The sequence below is a fragment of the Sceloporus occidentalis genome, unplaced genomic scaffold, assembly GCF_023333645.1.
Source record: "Sceloporus occidentalis isolate IW3139 unplaced genomic scaffold, rSceOcc1.0.p SCAF_1, whole genome shotgun sequence".
Classification (NCBI taxonomy): Eukaryota; Metazoa; Chordata; class Lepidosauria; order Squamata; family Phrynosomatidae; genus Sceloporus; species Sceloporus occidentalis.
The window spans coordinates 110,889,332-110,910,390 of record NW_028316981.1 but is presented as its reverse complement, the minus strand read 5'-3'; the positions used below and the strand labels follow the sequence as shown (position 1 = coordinate 110,910,390).

Below are 21,059 nucleotides of genomic sequence, written 5' to 3'. Positions count from 1 at the left end.
AGATGTTTCTGCTCCCTGACACAGAATTTCCCAGTCTACAAGATTTCCAGTGTGTCCAACTCAACATCAAACCATTCTTGTTATGGGGAATTTTCCCTGCCAATCCACTTTCCCATCAGCCAGTTTCCTCTTCTCAGGCTTTTTGACTATCTCTGCCAAGACACAGAATACCCTTATTGTGAAACTTGTAAAACTAACATGAGAAGATCCATGTCCTCTTAGATATTTATTTATATCTATGCTTAAATATAGGTGCCATAGGAAGGGAAATCTGGGCCAGGACCAGTGGAAGGGATTAAGTATTTTTGCTTTTGACATACTGCAGTTCTGATGAGCTATTTGCTGTTATTCGGCTTGAAGTGGAAGCTGCAGTGTCTCTTAGATTAAGGTTCCTATTCTTTAAAGAAGTAATATTCTACATGTTATTGCAAGGAAAACAAGATGCCCTACAATGCACCCCTCCACCCCCAGTATCTAGGCATGAAAAAGGGCATTGATGAGTGGTAGATAAAAAGGCTATTTTGACTTAGGATGTATTACACATTCTCGAGAAATGCCTTCGGAGAAACTACCATTTTGTCAGTGAAGTAGAGATAACCTGTCAGATGAGTGACTTGGTGTTAAACAGGAAAATAAATAATGAGAAATTAGGCTTAGGAATTGTCATAATAATAAACCATCATTTCCCCAGATAATATAGTGCATGCTTCAATTTGATGCTGAACTGGGTATCGTGTGTTCTAGGTCTCTTAAAAAGTAAAACACACACATTTCAGGATTGATAAATAGCCTGAAGCTTTGTCTCTCCCCTTTCCCAGTCCCATTTCTATGATTTGCCACACTGTTGTACCCCCCTCCATCCCTTACTCTTAATCATGATTCTCCATCCCTCCCTCTAGGCACACTTATTTTGTTAGTCATTCATTGTATCTTTATTACTTTTCTATGCTACTATTAACTAGTCCTACTCTCTCTTTCTCTCCCTCTCTTCTTCTTCCTGCTGATCTGTCAGTTTACTAATCCAGACCTAACTCTGTCACCTGTCTTTACTCCACATGTCTGAGTCCTTTGGCCTATCTATCAGATAGTCTACAAACTATGCTTGATTAACATTTTATTTCTCTGCTTTAGCGTATATCTCTCAACTTCTACTTTATTCAGTAGAGTTTGGATACAGTTTGTTGTTGTGTACCTTCAAATCACTTTTGACTTTGACTTAGCTAAATTAATGCTAAAGTTGGTAACTAAATGCTAAATGCTAAATGCTAAATGCTAAAGTGAATGCTAAAGTTGGCAACAAAGACGAATAAAAAAATTGTAACTTAAATTAGGAACAAGAAACAAAGCAAGAGAGCATCTGCTAGAATTCTATGAGGCCAACAATCTATTTATTGCAAATACCTGCTTCATACAACCAGATAGGAGACTGTACACCTGGACATCATCACAAAAACCAGATAGACTACATAACTGGAAGTAGAAGATGGAGAAGCTCTATCCTTGTAGCCAAAACCATACCAGAAGCTCACTGTGACACAGACCATGAACTGCTCATAACAAAAAATCAGAGTTAAGCTGAAGAAGAAAGAAAAAAAAATCATTATACCAAAATATGACCTGAATAACATTTCAGATGAATTCAAGGACAATGTATGAAACAGATTTGAACTATAATTGACCAAGAACCTGAGGAACTGTGGACAGAAGTCAAAGATATAATTAAGGATGAATGCAAGAAAACACTAACAGTGGCCAAAAGATAAGAAAAAATTGGATGACAGATGAAAGACTTATATAAAAGAAGACAAGGGAAAAAAAGAAGAAAAGCAAAAGCAAAAGCAAAGGGAGATAGGAACAAAGCCAGAAATATGAACACAGCTGACCAACATCTGACACACAAGGATAAGGAGAAATAATACAATGACCAATGCAGAGAAATAGAAAAAACAACAAAGAGGGAAGAACAAGAGACCTCTATCAAAAAATCTGAGAAATTAAAGCCAAATTCAAATCGAGGGCAGGGATACTCTATTGAGAAAAAAAAGAACATAATGCAGGAACAAGAAGAAATAAAAAGATGCTGGACACAATACACAGAAGAGTTATATAAAAGAAATGAGGGAATAAATGATATTTGGAATGAGGAGCCATATGAAGATGAAACCTAAATTCTAAGAAGTGAAGAAATGGGGGAAAAATAAATCACCAGGAACAGATGATATCCCAATTGAATTGCTACAGTGCTTGCAGACAGATGCAACAGACAGTGCTAACTGAAATATGCCAGCAAATGTGGAAAACAAAGCGGTGGCCAACAGACTGGAAGCGCTTTATATACATACCAATCCACAAGAAAGGAGATGCAAAAGATAGCAGCAACTATAGGACAATACCACTAATCTCACATGCAAGCAAAATGCTCAAAATTATGCAGCATAGACTCCAAACATACATGGAGAGGGAAATCCCAGAGGTGCAAGTAGGATTCAGAAAAGGAAGGGGCACAAGGGACCACATTGCAAACATGTGATGGCTAATGGAGCACAGCAAAGAATCCCAAAAAAAGAATCAGCATGTGTTTTATAGACTACAGTAAAGTATTTGATTGTATAAATCATGAAAACTATGGAATGCACCCAAAGGCATGGGGGTGCCACTACATCTGATAGTCTTGATAAGGCCACTGTCAGAACAGAATTTGGGGAAACAGCATGGTTGCCAATAGGCAAAGGGGTCAGGCAAGGCTGCATCCTATCACCCTATTTGTTTATATGCTGAAAACATCATAAGAAAAGCAGAATTAGAATCAGAAAAAGGAGTGATGAAGATAGGAGGAAGCAACATTAACAACCTAAGATATGTGGACGACACCATAGACATTCAAGAATTGAAACAGTTAATAAGGAAGGCCAAAGATGAAAGTGCAAAGCCAGGTCTGATGCGGAACATAAAGAAAACAAAAACAATGACCACAGAAGAAATACACATATTCAATCTAGACAACAAGGAAATTGAAATAGTTAAATAATTCCCATATCTAGTAAGGGAGACTGCAGTCAAGAAATAAGAAGAAGACAAGGAATGGGAAGGGCAGCTATGAAAGAACTGGAAAAGATACTGAAGAGCAAAGACTTACAACTGAGCACTAAAGTCAGAATTGTTCAGGCCACTGTATTCCCAATTACCATGTAAAGATGTGAGAACTGGATAGTAAAGGAAGCAGACAGAAAGAAAATCAACTTATTTGAAATGTGGTGCTGGAGAACAGTATTTAGGACACCATGGAGCCAAGAAGAAAACAAATGGGTTTTTGAACAGATCAGATCAGGGCTCTCCTTGGAAGTAAAGATGATCAAGTTGGGACTATCGTACTTTGGCCACATAATGAGGAGGCACGGATCACTAGGGGAAAAATGCTAGGCAAGGTAGAGGGTAGAAGAAAGAGAGGGAGACCACAAACCAGATGGATAGACTCAATTAGGGGAGTTGTGGGCAAGGGCTTGCAGGATCTGGGCAGGGCAGTGGAGGTTAGTGATTCTTAGAGATATCTCATCCACAGGGTCGCCATACCAACTTGAGGGCAACAATAACAAAGATGAACCTATCATGAGGTTTGCTTGGCAAGATTTGTTCAGAGAAGTTTTGTTTTTGCCTTTCTCTTAGCCTGAATGAGTGTGACGTGCAAAGGGTCACCCAGTGGGTTTCCATGGCTGAGAGTGGATTTGAAGCCTGGTCTCCCAGAGTCTTAGCCCAACATTCAGCCCATGGTGGCTCTCTCTCCATAGACTATTTCTATGCAATCATACAACTGATGGAAGGAGGCTCAAATGACACACAGATAGTTAAATGTGATTTTAAAAATATAAATGGAAAGAATTTGGGGAAAAAATACAGTGGAAAGGGGTGGAAATATTAGGATATGACTTGGGACTAGGCATAAACACTAATTTAAGATTCATAGATTTAATAAAATTTAGAATCAACATCTATAAAAAGCACATTCCTGTGTAGGTAATGAACACCATAGTTTGTTTAATTGTTGTGAAACTTTTTAGAATATCTGCTGATTGGCAATGGAACCAACTGTGAGTACAGCATTTGTTTGGCAATCTCTGTTCACCTAAATGAAGTACAGTACCATACAATTGCCAAGTGGCAGCTGACATTCTGTCAGGGTGATCCACCAATGTCACCATAATGTGTTCGTCAGTGCATAAAAAATATTGCATATGGATTTTTTCAGTCTTGTGGTGTTACTATACTTCACATGCTGCAACTGCAGCATTTCAGACATCAGAGGAAGGTGAGCAATCAAATGGAGGAGAAGCTCATATAAATATAAATACTATATAAATACCATATGGTACTATTATATATCATATTATAGTGTGATACAAATACAGTATTTTATTTAGTATATTAATACTTTAAAAGCTTGCAACTGAAAGTACTATTTTGTTGTTACAGTGAATTGATTGCAGTCATTTATATGTAACTGTCTTGGTTTCTCCTATTTTTAAATAAATTAATACATTTAGGCAATCATGGTCAAAAATTATTTTCCTTGTTGTGCAACAGAAAGCATTATCTAGTGATATGAATCCATTATCCAAAATAATTAAAACAGATTTAACAATATTGTGTTAATTATGCAATGATAAAATAATTTATCTACCTTAACAACACTATAGCAGCAGATAATTGTTCTTTTTACACAAGAAAAAGACACTCATAAATTAATACTTTTAAACTCTAATCTTTGTTTTATCTCTGTTGTTTTTTCCATACAACTCTCTGCAGAAAAGTTTTAATACTTGTGCTTCTAATTTCTATGAATATTTCTCGCGTAGCGTAAAAATGCCAAAATCACAGCTCAGTGCTTCAGTTAAGAAATGCAGTGAAGTGACTAAAAGTCAGACTCATAGGGTAAACATACAGTCAGCGCTCCTCATAGGCAGGCTTGCCTTCCATGGCTTTCAGCTTACATGGAAGGCAAACCCCAGCAGAAGTAATGGGGCACACACCCACACTGCAGGTGCAAGCATGTAACCCATGATTTTCTATGAAGCTTGAGCATACGGGTTGGGGGTTGGGAAGAGATCCCCCACATATGTGGAGGCCACAACATAGCTACTGATTCTAAGTTTTCACCCTCATTCTAGCTGACAGCATATTTTAGTACTTCAAATTTACATTTTGCTGTACAATTCACCCAGAACAAGACCTAGAAGATACAACATTTTATGGCAATACCCACCCCCATGTTTCAGCTACCTTCCATGTACATTTTTATGACAATAAAATAACTAAGACATTTCCCCCCAACAAATAGGTTTATTTTGTCATGGGGTTCCATTTTGTTCTCACCTACTATAATATTTTGGGGTGATAAATATTCCATGTTGTTTTGTGGCTAGAATGTGATGCAGGAGAAAAACTACCCCCTTCACTGCTCAGATAAGGAGGGATGTAAGTGAACACTCTCTTGATCTTGTTGAAAGAGGGACCAAGAGAGATCCTAATGCCATGAGAGACAGACGTGGACCTGATGAAGACATACATAGATGCTAACCATAGAGCAGGATCTAAACAAGTTTGCACTTCATCAGTTATGCTAAAAATGCACCTAAAGAGGTGGAATAATCTCCATTGAAGTGGCAAGGATTAAAATTGTCTTATTGTGCATCCTAGTTTAGGGCAGTATTAAAAGTTAGCAATCCAGGCAGTCTAGCTTCTTTTTCTTTGCTGCTAGATCTTGCCAGACAAACAAAATGAAGCTGAAACGCAACATGAAAACAAGACTACATTGGAGGCAATCTGACACCATAATACTCCTCATTTTTTGGTGTAGTATTCTTTTATCTATGAAGAAGCAAAACCTAAATGCTCAGCTCTGTTTTTAATTCACCTTTGCCATTCATTCATTCAACAGAAAACGTTCCTTTTCCTTGCCAATAGTAATAGGCTAACAACAGGAAAAGTAGCTTTATTTACTTTCATGCTGGCAAACCTAGGACTGGGCTGATTTTTTTTGGGGGGGGGGGCTCAATTCTCCTCATTATACTTGCAGGATCTAATGAGGGTGAAAAGCCTCCTGATGTTGGGAAGGGGTTGCAGATATTCTGCTGGGGATGTAGCTTTCTAACAATTAGATAATATGTGAAAGTGTTTTCTCTCCTTCCGTCTTTCACAGTTCCCAGTTTTGTTTTGTTTTTAAAAGTACTAGCCTGTGGTTGGCTGCAATGGGTATGCATTTACCCAATAGCACAGTGTCATTTCTGGAGTGCTCCTGGAGAGGAAGATGGCTCAATCCAAAGGGCAAAACCAATTGCACTTTTAAAAGTTATCTGTTATCCTATCTATTTGTAAATACACGGTCCATCTGAACACTTTCTGGTATACAGAGGACCTTGGAGTGCTCCTTGGCTTTCAGAGGGAACAAATGATCTGACAAATGTGGAAGCAGAGGTCAAACCTGCAGCATTCTCATATGAAAAGACACGAGTTAGGGCCTGAACAGACAGGCCAAAATAAAGTTGCTTCGGGTGACTTTGGAGGTATGCTGTTTAAGTGATTCATGCATCCTAAGAGGCTGGAAGCTGCACTAAAGCCACTGGAGGACTGGAGCACAACTTTGACACAGCTTCTGGCCTCTTAAGATGCATGTGTCATTTAAACAGCATACCTCCAAAGTCACCCGAAGCAGCTTTATTTTGGCCTGTCTGTTCAGGCCCTTAGTTACCATGAGGAGGATATCTGAGAATTCTAGTGTGTATTTTCTTATGTGATTGTATTTTGTTTTGCTTTACGGTGGCATACATTTTAAAAATTCTTCAATTTTTGCTGATCATCCTTCATAGAACATTTCTTTGCAAGTGCTACTACAGTTTTACAATGACACTTAATAACAGCTATAAGTACTAAGGGTCTTGACTGTCATGTTTGTGGAGTAGAGGGGATGAGATCAGGAGGCAGCTTAAGCCAAAGAGGCCATTTGCCTATTGCTTTTAATACATTTATATTTCTCCTAGACTGGATCCTTCTACACTGGGTATACAGACTTCTAAGCCACTTTATTCTATGCAACTGAGCAGCCCTAGTTAGCAATATACTACTTCATGTGCCTTCAGGCTAAGGATACAAAGAATTCTCATTTTCCACAAGGCAAGATGTTTTGACACATCGAGGTAGCTGGTCAAGAAACTTTTTTTTTTTTTTTTTTTTTTTTGCCTCTGTCACAAAACAAAACAAATCAATTTCCCATTCCACAATTTGGGCAAAACCTGTGTAGTTGTTGTTTTCTTTTGTGAAGCAAACCATTCTCACAAACACACATCCAGCTAACACAGGATGGGCTGGTTTATTAATAAGAAGTAAACAACCCATCCAAAGTTTCCAATATTTTAAAAATCCAAGCAGCAAAGCAGTTGGAGCTATGTAACATAAATTGTCCAGATATCATTTTTGCAAATGTAAAATATTTCTTGAAAATGACAGAATATAATTTTGCCATGTTTTAGGGGAGAAAAATGTTTCTGTTTCTCATGCTTTTGCTGTTGCTAAGTGCCATAACATCAATCTCAACATGTGGTGACCCTATGAATGAGAGATCCCTAAATTAATTTATCATAAAGAGCCTTGCTCAGCTCTTGCAGACTCAGGGCCACGGCTCCCTTGATTAAGTCCATACATCTCTAATGCAGTCTTCCTCTTTTCCTACTGCCTTCTACCTTGCCAAGCATTATTGTCCTTTCTAGTGAGTCATGTCTTCTCATGATATGTCAAAAGTATGACAGTCCTAGTTTAGTCATCTTTCCTTCTAGGGAGGCTCGATTTTCCCTAGAAACCATTTCTTTGTCTTTTTGGCAAGCTATGATATCATTTTTACATTCCTACTTCTGCCATGCCAGTAAGGCTGTACAGTATGTGCACTTCAGAAATAATCCAGTGTGACACCACTTTAACTGCCATGGCTCAATGCTATGGAATACTAGGGAGTGTAGTTTTGTGAAACATTTAGCTTTCTTTGTCAGAGAGCTGTAGTGCCACAACAAGATACACTTCCCCGAATTCCATAGCATTGACCCATGGCAGTAAAAGTGGTGTCAAACTGGATTATTTCTGCAGTGAGGATGCAGCCTGAATCTGCTAAAGCTTGGCACAGCATCGGCAATTGTTTTGGCTGTGGAAATGCTAGAGGATCTTAGGCCTTGTCTGTATCATAAAGAAATAGTCACACCTACATTCCTATGTCAGGTACATTGAAGATAGTTAGCAGTTTCTCTGCTGGTTGAAGACCCCTGTATGACTTTATCAAATTTCCTGAACACTACTGGCCACACATGGCCTTAAGCAGTTATAAATATAGAGTAAGCAAGTAGCTATCTGGAGTCTAGGATCCCAATTAACTCTTGATTATTTGATGCGCAACATACTGGGAACAATACTTTATTATAAGTCACTTAGTCAGTAAAAATAATTCTTGGAATGGCCTGATTGATACATGTAAATTACAGAACCTTAAAGTATATACTATTTTCTTTCTTTGTTTTCAGAAAGATTTGTCACAGTTAACGTATGAGTTTGTCATAAATTTTCACTTATGAGTTTTGTGTGTGTATGTAATACCAAATCATTTTTTTATCTACCATCCCACCATTGAACAGCTCTTGGGGAATGAGAGGGTTGGTTTTAGATTATTATTTTTAACTTTGTATGTTTTAAATTTTATATTTGAAGGTTTTTTAAATATATTTTTACAGTTTTAATTGTACAATTTTAATTGTTGTGTTTTATACAGTATATGTTGTTAGCCTCCTTGGGTCCCACTTTGGAAGAAAGGCGAGATAAAAATAAAATCAAGAAATGCTCCCTAATGTTTAGTTGTAATTGGAATCTATTGATTTGGGTCCTATCCTATCCTTTAAGCATCAGAAAATAAGCTGGACCCATTTTCTACTCAACAGATCAGATATTTGAATATAGTGATCATATTACTTTATAACCTTCTCTTAGGGCAAAAATGTCCAACTACATCAACCAGCAAGGTTTCCAGACTTTGCATCCTCTTTGTTACTCTTGCCAGTACATATTCCAGCTTGTCAATGTTGTTTTTAAATTATGTTGTCCTAAATGGGATACAGTATTCAAAGTGTGATGAAAGCAAAGTTGTTAGTTCCCTTGATCTAGATACTATGCTGGCTAGTGATGCAATGTAGAATTGCATTGGCTTTTTTGGACACTGCATCATGCTGTTGTTTCATGTTAAGCTTATGTTTTTCTGTAATATTTGACTCTATTGATGGCACAACAGTACCTTCCACAGTAAACATCTGCCCCTGATTACTTGGTCTGCACTTTTTCCAAGCTTCTCAACAAAACTGATATATGCTTTTTAAAAAATAATGGTAGGCAAGGGTGTTGAAAATAAAAGATGCTGAAAGGAAATATAGTTGCTTCTGCAGAATGTATTAAGAATCACTCTTTATGCTCTATTCCTAAATTCTCATTGTGGACATTACTCTAATCTGTGCATTTCATGCAGTGCTCTGCATTTCAATCCGCCTGAAATGAAAAGGAAACAATTAAAGCTACTTAATCCTGGTTTTCTTTGTGCTGTTGCAGAGCATTAACTAATATCTCAGAGTCAAAGGATAGTGATGTTGTTATCATTGTATATGCATACATGAAAAATTGCAGTAGTTTATTTTATCAAACATTTCTAAATTGTTTAATAAAAAAGATAGTTTTAATAAAATGTAACTCAAGCAGTTAGAGAAATATCCCTGTGTATTTGTTTCCTCTGTGCTCAATTTCCTATCTATATGTTTAAGGAATTTATATCTACGAATCCTGAGTTGTTTGTTGTATTATTTTTTTGTATTCTGATTTAATTAGTGAATTAAAAAGTGTAAAATTTCAAAACAAAAATGGATAATGTTATTCATTATTTTATTTTTGTTTGTTTGTTTTTAGGTGGTAAAGTGACCAGTCTCAGCCTTAATACTTCAGATCAGAAGGGGAGGGGGGAAGATTAATTTTTTCCCTGACCCAGAATTATGGATATAAAAGACCGAAGGCACCGCTCTTTGACTAGAGGTCGGTGTGGGAAGGAATGTCGCTATACAAGTTCTTCACTGGACAGTGAGGACTGCAGAGTGCCTACTCAGAAGTCCTACAGTTCAAGTGAAACACTGAAAGCTTATGATCATGACTCCAGAATGCACTATGGAAATCGAGTCACTGACCTAGTTCACAGAGAATCAGATGAGTTTCCAAGACAAGGTATGTTTTAAGGCTATAGTATTTTTGGCCAGCTATACTGCTTACAGCAATCTAAGTCTTCATATGGTGATTCTGCATTTTGTTATTTGGAAGATATATTTAGATGTGACTTGACAAAGCGGTTTTAGCCTCCGTTGTGATGACAAGCTGTTAATACATTGGTTTTAGACACATTCAAAAATGCCTTTTTGTACCAACACTTTTTAACACAGGAGGATTAATAATTCTTAGTGTTAACTAGCTGTCATATTATCATATTTCTGCTATGACCAAATGTTACAACTTTGCATTATGTCACCAAGCTTCATTACATGCATAATAGAGACACTCTTACTGCTTATTTCTTTGTGGGACTAGCTGTACTGCTAAGATGAGTAAAACATTTTGATTAGCTTGTGGTAATAATCACTTATGAGGTACTTTATAATTTTGCCTTTATTTCTTGCTGAATTGAATTGAAATGTGGAGATTTACACTTTCCCCTAATACCGTTTTGTCAGCACAGTTGCCTTACATTTAATTTCATTAAAAAAAAAAATAGAGGGTGGAGATTGATCTAATTACTTTCATGTTTAATAGTAATTTGATAGTACTTCACCACGACCCAAAAGCTCACATTAAATTTGAGATTGACACAATTTCCTACTACATGAATTTATAAAATTTCCTTTAGTGAAAAAACATTTCATTTAAACAGAATATTTTTACTTCAGACTTTAGAAAGAAGTACAGTTATCTTTGCTGTGGTTATACTTCTGTGAGTGACAATTCATTATGATTCCATGTCAACTTTTCAATGTGTGAATTATTCAAACACAGTAAAACAGATTTGTGCCATGAAAAAAGTTTTAGATGTCCTTGCTATTTCTGGATCTTCAGTATTATAGTGCCAAAAATTCTGGTTGTCTGCATCCTGGCACTGAGCTGCTCAAGTATACAATGATAATATGGAATTCTCATAAATCACCTAATCCCATTGTGAGACATATCCCAAGGAAATTATTTTTAGTGTTTCCCTTAGCCTATGACAGAATGCATCTGACACAATATATTTCCTTCAAATATTGTCTCTCCAACAAAATGAATCCACTGGCTTATGAGATTCCATTTCCTGAAATAATACTTGTTCAACATAGCTTTTAATTTTACCCCACTGTAGCTGTATAAACACATTTGATGCCTTAATAAGAGTTCACATCAGAGCTAACATATCTCATTGTTTTATTCCTGAGATCTTAGTTCTTTCTTTTTCAAGCTATTAGAATCTCTTTAGACCTATTAACATTAAAGCACATACGTTTATTGAATAGATGTTTCCCCTGTCATTCCACCAAGGAGTTCAGAATGATTTTGTCCAGCCAGTTTCATTTTGTGTTGCTTATACAGCAAGACAGTGACTTGTGTATGAATTCCAGGGCTTATAACTAAGTAGGTATACGTATCTGAAATTCCCTCCAGTCAGGCACCATCCACTTTATTTACTTTATCTCAATGGCCCTTATAGAGTTTCTGTTGTCATTGTGCTTCTTAAAACTGAACAGATGCTGTTACCGAAGTGAATAAATTCACAGAGGTTTTCTTAGCTTCAAAATTGTACTAGAAATGTATGTTTCTCAATAATTTTGAGTTTTAAAAAAGCTTGATACAGCTTTCCTCTGCCTTTATGAAAAGATTGTTTCATCTTACTCACGATATGCAATAGTCACATTTTTTTCTATTTGCTATGGACATTAGTATATATTATACATATACTTTAGTATATATGATTTCCTGTTACTGAATTATTTTCCTGTGGACCTACACTTTATTTCTGACCCTACTCATGTGTACTTCCTTTAGCTATTTATTTGCACTTTGAATGAAACAATAAATAATTTATTTATGTTTTCCTGTCTATTACCAGAGGAATAACTTCTTGTTCTAAATTGTGTACATGTTCTTGAATTTATGGGTGGAATAACTGTTGGTATGACAAGAAAATATCTATTTTCTTGATAGTTTTCATCAGTTTTGTTTTGTTTGTTTGTTTGTTTGTTTTGCCATTCTGCTAGGGATATGAAACTTGTGATATTTCCTGGGGAATAAATTTCTCAAAGAGGGGACAGCACTAATCCTTGCATTGTCTATCATTTATACAGAATAGGAATACCTGAAGTAGTATCTCTACTGGTAATACTAAAGTTTACAATAAAGGCACTGCTATGGTAACTCTGGCCCAAAACCATTCAGGATTAAATTAAAATTTTAATTTCCAACTATGTCTAGAAATGAAACACAATTCTTCTTGGAATATTTATTCTTAAGGAAATCAGCATGGATTTAAAATGGATATCTCACAATGTAATTTTTAAAATAATTGAGATTATACAGTGTGAGATGTATATAGTTTTGCATTCTGCCTAAATGGCCTCATTATATCTACACTGTAGCTAATTTCCATGTATGAAGCATCTTAACCTAAAAGAGTTGTATGGGGGGAAATGCTTTTAAAATGTGGGAAATGCAGACCATGGAGACTCATTCTCACATGTATTCTAGAATGCATGACTGAATTAAAATTACCACAGCATAATATGCAATGCAAGAGAGGGTTGGCTGGGTAAAGGTGGCAAACATTAGTGCTAAAAGTTAGTAGGATCAATGACTTGCATAAATTTATAGAAAGGCAAGACTTCTTATTTCAATAATTTTCAACCATCTTATCTATACACCTGTTTTTGAAGGTGCTGAGATGAGAATTGTGATACATTTACAGTGTTTCAGATGAGTGTTCTCTTTATAATAAATTAACAATGGCCCGTTACACACGGGCTTAAAAGTACGCGCGGAGTGTGTACTAGGGTTAAGGCGGGGCAGTGCTTCCGCACCGCCCTAACCCTAGTGCGCACTGTGCGCGCACAAAATGGCGGCGCCCGTTCCACACAGCCGCCGTCATCAATACGTCACGGCCGCGCCGCCTCCAAATGAAGTGGCGTGGTTGTGACGTATTGGGGTCGCGGCAGGGCGCCTAGGGTGCCCTTTCCGCGACCCCGGAAGGAGCTCCGTTTGGTCTGCTGGGCGCAGCCTTCAGATGGCTGCGCCCAGCGGACCAAAGGAGAAAGGGGCCGCTGCAGGGTGTCCTTGGGGCTTGAAGCCCCAAGGACACCCCTTTCCAGGCTGCGGGGAAGGGGCCTTTTACCCTCTGGCTGCTGAGGCCCCGATCCAGCGGGGAAAGGTGTGCCTACAGGCCGCCCCAAAGGGGCTGTCTGTAACGCACCAATAAGAGAAGGCCCAGACAGACAGTTACAGTTTGTTTCACAATAGGAGAGATTTGCATCAATATTGCATTCCAAAAATCTTTAACCTTGGGACAGTCCAACAACATGTGTTCAAAGAAGCCTATGATGTCACAGCCTTTCCAACATTTTGGAGAGGTTTTTCATCATCCGGGACAGTTTCACAAGTGTTAGATACCATTTCTATATTATTTTAGGGGCCTCTCTTTTGTCAATGCTGATCTTGATTTATATGGGGGAGAGATCCATATGTGTTCCCATGTGGCTTCAGACATATCTAAATTTGCTTCTGATTGCTACATTAACCTGGCTGATTGATTTTTGCCATAAACAAATTGCACTGAATTTTTGTATATAATGGCTGCCCACCTTGCAGTTCTGCCCCTTGCCCATGCATAATATTTCATAAAAGGTCATAGGACAAGGATAGTTCCTTGCCACATTCTTTACAAAGGATGGCATCTGTGATATCTGCAGCCAGTTGTAGTTGACGTGTCTCAGGCTATCTGTCAGAGTCTCTATGCTTATTATTTTCCCTTGTGTAAATAAATCGGCAAGTCTGTAAATGCCACCTCCCTTTCAACCTTTAAACTGAGCTAGTTTGGATGTAATAGAAATGGGCAAATGGGAGAGGGGCTTGCCGCTAGTATATGAATCCATTCTTTCAAAATAAAAAAGGAATGATAAAGGGTTTTGGATCTCTCTTAATATGCTCCATGACTTAATAGAGAAGAGCAATTTCAGCTCAGCAATACTATGTGAGTTTACCTCCATAGATACCCAGCTGATGGAATCTGCTTCCATGATAAGATTGGAGAGTTGGTTTGATTGGAATGTGTGATAATATAGTTTCAGGTCTGGGATCACTAAACCACCTTGTTTTGTGTTAGTGTACCGAACCGATTTGGGGAATCTAGGTCTCTTTTTATTAAATATAAATTCTGTGATCATTTTTGCCAGACTTGGAAGTTGGAGGGTGCTGGGGAAAGAATTTCTGAAGAACTGGATTAGCAGGACCCTATTAGCAGCCAGTAAAAAATGACGCCCCCCCCCCCCCCTTAAACCTAATATGCCTCATAACCACTGAAAACTCATTATTGCTTACTAAGATTTTTTTCTTAATATGTTGTAAGAGAACAATTATATTATGTTTGTATCCTATTTATTTTTTCCAGCTGTTCTAGACCACATTTAGCAATTGCCACAAATAATCTTCATCTAGTTCTTGAAAACTGGTAAAACTTCATCTATTTCAATTCCTAGACGTTTCCTGTTTCTCTTTTCTCTTTTCCTTCTGCTTGATATTGCTGTCTGCTTTCAGCGCATTCCATAGCGGCAAAGAAGGGCCTTTCTATTACTGTGTATGTTAAACACACAAGGTATTTATTTTGTATGTTAAAATTCAGTTACATGCTCAAAAGTTATAATGCACCTCATCACACTACTGGAGTCTCCCATGAGCACATAGTTAGTCTTACCCTAATATGCAAGGGAAGCTGCTAATTTTCTATTTCCAGGATCTAGAAGATGAAATTATAGAACCCTGATGTACATAAGAAGTATATGAAAAACAACATGTTTCAAATAAACCTCAAGAGCATTCTACACTAATGTGGTTCTAATTGGGGGGTTTTCCAACTTCTGAAGCAGATACACATTTTACTAGTCTACTTGTCATTTGATACAAATGTGATCTGGAACAACAGATGGCATTAGCATCTGATCTGAACCACAAGAGATTAAAGTTGCTTGCTCATATGAACTGATTGATTCAAAAGCTCAAGATGGATAAGAATGCATTTAATATACCATCACAATTAATTCATAGAGAGTACAGGATTTGAAGAAAGTACCTAGTGTCTGCCCAAATAATAGGCCGATTGAAATGAATTTATTTGAATGCTTTCAGATTTGGGTGTCCAGTTTCTATGATTTCCTATTTTGGGGCTAGCGACTGAGAACCTTATATACCATTTCTCAGTCCTCACCATTAACCACACTCCACTCCCCTCATCAGAGGTAGACTGTGATGGTCTTTGGGAACTGAAATATCTCGAATCCCCAGTGAAAGCTCTTTGTGCAATACATTATAATGGTCTAGCCTCAGGATTATGAGACTGAATGGTGGCAGCCATGCTTATTTGATTAAACAACCTGCCTTCCTAAGCTGTCCAAGACATGCAGCAAAGTAACATGGGAGGGACTGGATCGCCTTATGTGGACACCACTGAATAATATAAGACTGTGCTAATGTAGTATCATCTCAAAATCATCAGGAATAAAAGGGATTTCTAACACCACAGATTCACTACAGATAATATAATGAGATTTTTAAAAAATTGCACAGTTTAAATATAAAGAATTATTTTGCTCTTCAGAGTATCATTTCTGAATAGTCAAAGATCTTAGGACCTGCTTGTGGAGGGACAATTTCAATGAGCCCAAGAAAAGGCATTCTGTTTTTCACTCTCTGTGTCCTTAAATGCTTTTAATTTTTTTTTCAACCAGTAATTTATTAATTATGATTATTCTGCTTCTTTGGCATGGCAAAACCTGAACAAATTATTAGAAGATTTTTCAAATTCCACATTCCTTCCATTTTGTGGCACACCACATAAGCCCTCCATACTGCCTTAGTTTTTATACTTTGCAAAATAAGAGCAAGGCTTATGAGGTTTTATTTTTGAAAGAAATGGATCTGCAGTTTTGCAGGGGGTGGGTGGGTCCTGGACCCAACATTGCCCCTGGAAGACCCTGTTGCCACTGTGGCCAAAAGTGTCTTTCCCCAGCTGAGAATGGTGTACTAGCTGCATGCCATCTTAAGGAAGGCAATGTGGCCAGACTTGTTCATATCTTAAATACTTCCCAGTCAGCCTACTGTAAAAAGCCTTCTGGGTCTGCCCTTGCAAAATGTTCAGAAGCTACAGCTAATTCAAAATGTGACATCTAAACTGTTTGTTGGCATGTGCTTTAGAGACCACACTCTGCAGATCACAGTCTTGTACCAATTGTGCAAGCTTCCAGTTTACTTCAGATTCAAGTTTTTTGTTTTGCAATTCAAGTTTCTTGTTTTGACTTACAGTTTCCTAAATTGTTTGGAGACAGGGTATTTGAAACATCGCCTTCTCATATATGAGTCTGCTCAGAATTTGAGTGCCTCAGTGGAAACTCTTTCATGTCCTGTTGACACAAAAAGTTAGTTGGGGAGTACAGGATTCTCAGTAGTAACATTTCAATTGCAGGCATTTCTTTCTAGAAGGAGTTGATTGGTTTGAGGATGGGGGGGGGGGGGGATTAAAAAATGAAACAGTGAAAAGCCCCAATGAAAAGAAACATGGATTGACAAGAACCTTTACAGTTGAAAAATTAATCTTTGCAAAATTCACTTTTAGTTTCTTTTGCAGAGAAAACATTTACTGTGCAGAAAAATAATACTTACACAAAGAAATATAATTTCTGTGAAGAAATTCTGTTTTCTATTTTTAAAAAATGCCATGTGGGAACTTTGCACAGAATATGTTCCATTCTACTGTATTTTCTATACAGGAAACAGTGTTTTCTGTGCAGAAAAGGCTATTTTGCACAAAAATACTATGTACAGATTTTGTATAGAATAAATCTTGAACTTCTTATAGCTTTCAAAAATTGCATCAGGAAGAAGATTGGTCAAATTATCTATGGATTTCTTCTAAAACAAAATTAATAATAATAATAATAATAATAATAATAATAATAATAATTTGTTTTATTTATATACTGCTATTCCAAAGATCATAGTGGTGAACAGCAAGTAAGCTAATTAGCAAGTAAGCTAATTTGCCCCCAACAGTCTGGGTACTCATTTTAGCGACCTCGGAAGGATGCAAGCCTGAGTCGAGCTTGGGCCCTTTTGCTGGTCTTGAACTCGCAACCTTGTGGTTTTGAGTGAATTGCAGCAGTACAGGCATTTAACCACTGCGCCACCAGGGCGCAGTGGTTAAATTAGTGAAGAACTATATCCTTATGTTGACACCTTACCTTTTCAGCTTCTGTCAGGTGCTGAAGATTGTTCCACCTGTCCTTTGGTCCTTTAAACTAGTTTTATGGTTGGCTTTTAGGATGGTTTTAATCTGTTATTCCCATCATGAACAGGTTGCTTTCAAATGACAATTTAAATCTGCTTTTTAACTATTATTTTAAAAGAAGTGTATCACCTTGGGAGCTTTAGCAGAACGAGTACTGACTGACATTTTTTTTCTAATAAACAAGAAAGTGAAATAGAGGCCTACATAACTCTAAGTAGTCACTGAAGTGTTACTCTAATTTTTAGTGTTTTGTTGTCATCAATGTTCATGCTAGATTATCAGAAGCACCTTGAAAAAAGCATGAAATACTGATAAACAGTTCTTCTAATCCATAATTGGTAAATAATGTGTTCATTTCTGCAAACAGTTCCTACTTGAACCAAAGCCGTCAGCACTTCGCTCTAAGACAAATTATCATTGAGTTTTCTATTGTTGGCTTCTTGCTTGCTTGCTTTCTGTTCAGCTTGAAATCAGACCCAGTTTCAGGATATCCTTCAAGATTGTAATAGGTGCCACAAATAGAGGGATATTTTTAATGATTTGCAAAGGTCTTGTTTAATTCCTTGAATGTCTTGAAAAGTGGACAGTATAAACTGCTATTGTATTTCCTCTCACAAGATTTAATTTGAGTGAAGAATAGCATAATGTAGTGAAGTATTTCTGTCTGGGTCAACTCTATTTTCCCCCATTATTTTTCTGTCTAAATAAAAATATAATTTCCCATTTGTTGTTCTAATTTAGTTTAACCTATTTTGTAGACCTCATGAGATTAGAGAAGCAATTACAATTGTCTGGACTACCTACTTCAGTATGTCATAAAAGGAATTGTATTTGTCCATCCTGTGAAATGTGATAACTGTGATACAGGTATAAAAAAATCTAATTTCCTCTTACAGTTCTTTGCATCATTCACTATATTTCCATTATGACTAAAGCTATCTGGAATTTATATAGCTTAAATGGGAATATGCATTTTATATTCACAATGCACACCATCTTGCTCCTTTTAAGAAGGAGTATACAAACATAATGCACTGATCCAAATAACCTTTATTTGAGAAATGCCAGCCCTCAGTGAACCTCCATCTGCTTGCTTAGGTCTAGGCAACTTGAATTAAGAGCTATGGTACCATATTCTTAAGAGAAAGTACAACCCATCAAAACTCCATTGACCCAGGCTGCAACTTCACTGCAGAAATAATCCAGTTTGACATCACTTTGTCTGCCATTGATCCACGCTATGGAATCCTGAGATTTGTAGTTTGTTATGGCACCAAATTTCTCTCAGAGAGAGACAGTTAAATAGCTCACAAACTACAAATCAAGAATTCCGTAGCACTGAGCTATGGCAGTTAAAGTGGTATCAAACTGCATTATTTTTGCAGTGTAGATTCAGCTCCAGTCTAACTGAATTTATTTACTGAATAAAGATCTCCCCTGTCTGTAGTTTGTTAGCCTCCATCCTGATAGAGCACAGAGAAAATTTCTATTGTCCAAATGCTGAAGGCTATACTTGAATGCTATCTACCAGTCAGAAATACTTCTAAGAATTCAAACTACAGGGAGAAAGAAATATACTCCCTCACCTTAGGTAACAGATATCTACAATATGTTGTAGTTCTAGTATTCGGTACATAGGAAATGCACTTCCAAGCCAAATCAAGTTTATTACAGCCCACAGACCAGATAAACATAAATAACAAAATGTACTATACATGAAGATGTATTGAAATGAACCGAGAAATTAATATAGTATATTTTCATGTGAACAGTCCTTAAGCGACTAATATTATTTGTAAATACAAAAGTAATTAGGAATTGTGTTAGTAGTACCTTTCTGATTTGTTTCCCCCCTACCTCAGGTATTTGGCATTTTAATAGATGTTCATATCCTTAGGTAGGACAGTTTTCCCTGTGTCATTGTTTCCAACACAGATGTAAAGGGGCGGGGGGGAACCATAAACAATATAGAGACCTAGAAACCAAGCAGAGAATAAGATGTGATGCACTGGATGCAGTTGGATGAAACTGCTGACTGATCATATAAGCATGTTGGAAAGTAGACTTTCCTGCTGCACCTTCCTGACAGTGTGATGAAGTTCAACTGAGATGCAGCCAAGAATGAGAACTCTTGATTATTACTTTGGTTATGCAAAAGTGTTTTCCATGCATTTGAGAAAAGGGATTTTTAGATTCCAGACCATGTGTAAAAAAACCCAGAACTGCAGTTATTTTGAAGCTAATTTGCTGCAGAACTAAAAAGATCCATGTTTTCAAAAAGAGAAGAGGATGGAAGGGGGGAAAGAATGGAAGGCACTGACAACAAAAGAAAAGGCAGGACAAGAAGGGGGAAAAACTTAATACATTTCTCTGAAGATGCCAGTCACAGATGCTGGTGAAACATCAGGAACAAACTCTTCTAGAACAAAAAACCAACAAAAAACTATGGATGCTGGCCATGAAAGCCTTTGACTTGACATTTAGTAAATTGCTTCTCTTCTAGCCTTGTTAGTGTTTCAGCAATATAGAAATTCACATAGTTGAGTGATAGAAGAGTTCTTTTTCCTACATCTACACAAATGTTTTGGTGTATCTCAGTATTGCTGTTTCATCTGTAGCTTCTCAAACTTGCACCTCAGTATAGCTTAGGCCATTTCCTAATATATACCAAAATATAAAATCTCCATACTTGTGTGATATTCAAACAATAAATGCAAATTGCTGCAACTGTTTTGTCCTAAAAGGTTGAGTATTACTTCTTATTGATGCAAGGCTGCTTCATAGACCCACTTGGCTCATCTCTAGAATAAATGTAGATTAGTGATGTTGACAAAGTAAATGGTGTTTTGACATTTAAATAAACTGCTTTCCATTCTTTACCAATACTTAACTCTAAGTGTTTTAGAATTAAAACTAAAATACATATCCGTGAATACAGACTGTATTGAAAATGAAGATTTAGTGTCCCAAAGAGCAATGCTTGCTCAGCCATCTGATGATATCTGAGCACTAAACAGTTTCAGAGAGATGCATTAAAGCTGTTTTATTACAAGATGCTGTGATGAATTATTGCAGCATTCCTTATGGTATAATACTGTTGCCAGGCAGCATGAATGAATGTTACAAGGTTTTTTCCTTTTTTGTGTGTGTGTATATTCTATGGGGAGGGGAAGACATTTAGGTTGTGGCTTCTTTCACTTTCTACAGCTTCTCAGGTCACAATTCAGGGACAGAATTCCAGTTGAAACCAGTAGCTACTTCGACAGTTTGGGCAGAAGCCAGGTGAGAAGCTCTAGGTTTTATTGCACGAGGCACTCATACACACACAAGCACTCTCACATGGAGGAACAATGAACCAAACACAATCTGAAGCACAAAGGCAACCACATGGAGGAGGCTTTCACCCTGAAAGAGGTGAGGGGGGCAAGCTGAATGA

At 37.2% G+C, this 21,059-nt stretch overlaps 1 protein-coding gene across 6 annotated transcripts in view; it reads left to right on the top strand.

Moving 5' to 3' along the window:
• TENM2 (teneurin transmembrane protein 2) overlaps positions 1-21,059 on the top strand; it is a 1,152,237-nt gene that overhangs the window by 182,259 nt on the left and 948,919 nt on the right. For all 6 annotated transcript variants that reach the window (XM_089531991.1, XM_089531984.1, XM_089531975.1 and 3 more), the window contains exon 3: positions 9,976-10,284. In XM_089531991.1, the coding sequence (XP_089388117.1) occupies positions 10,059-10,284 (226 nt within the window). In that variant the 5' untranslated portion in view covers positions 9,976-10,058. The remainder of the gene's footprint in view (positions 1-9,975; positions 10,285-21,059) is intronic.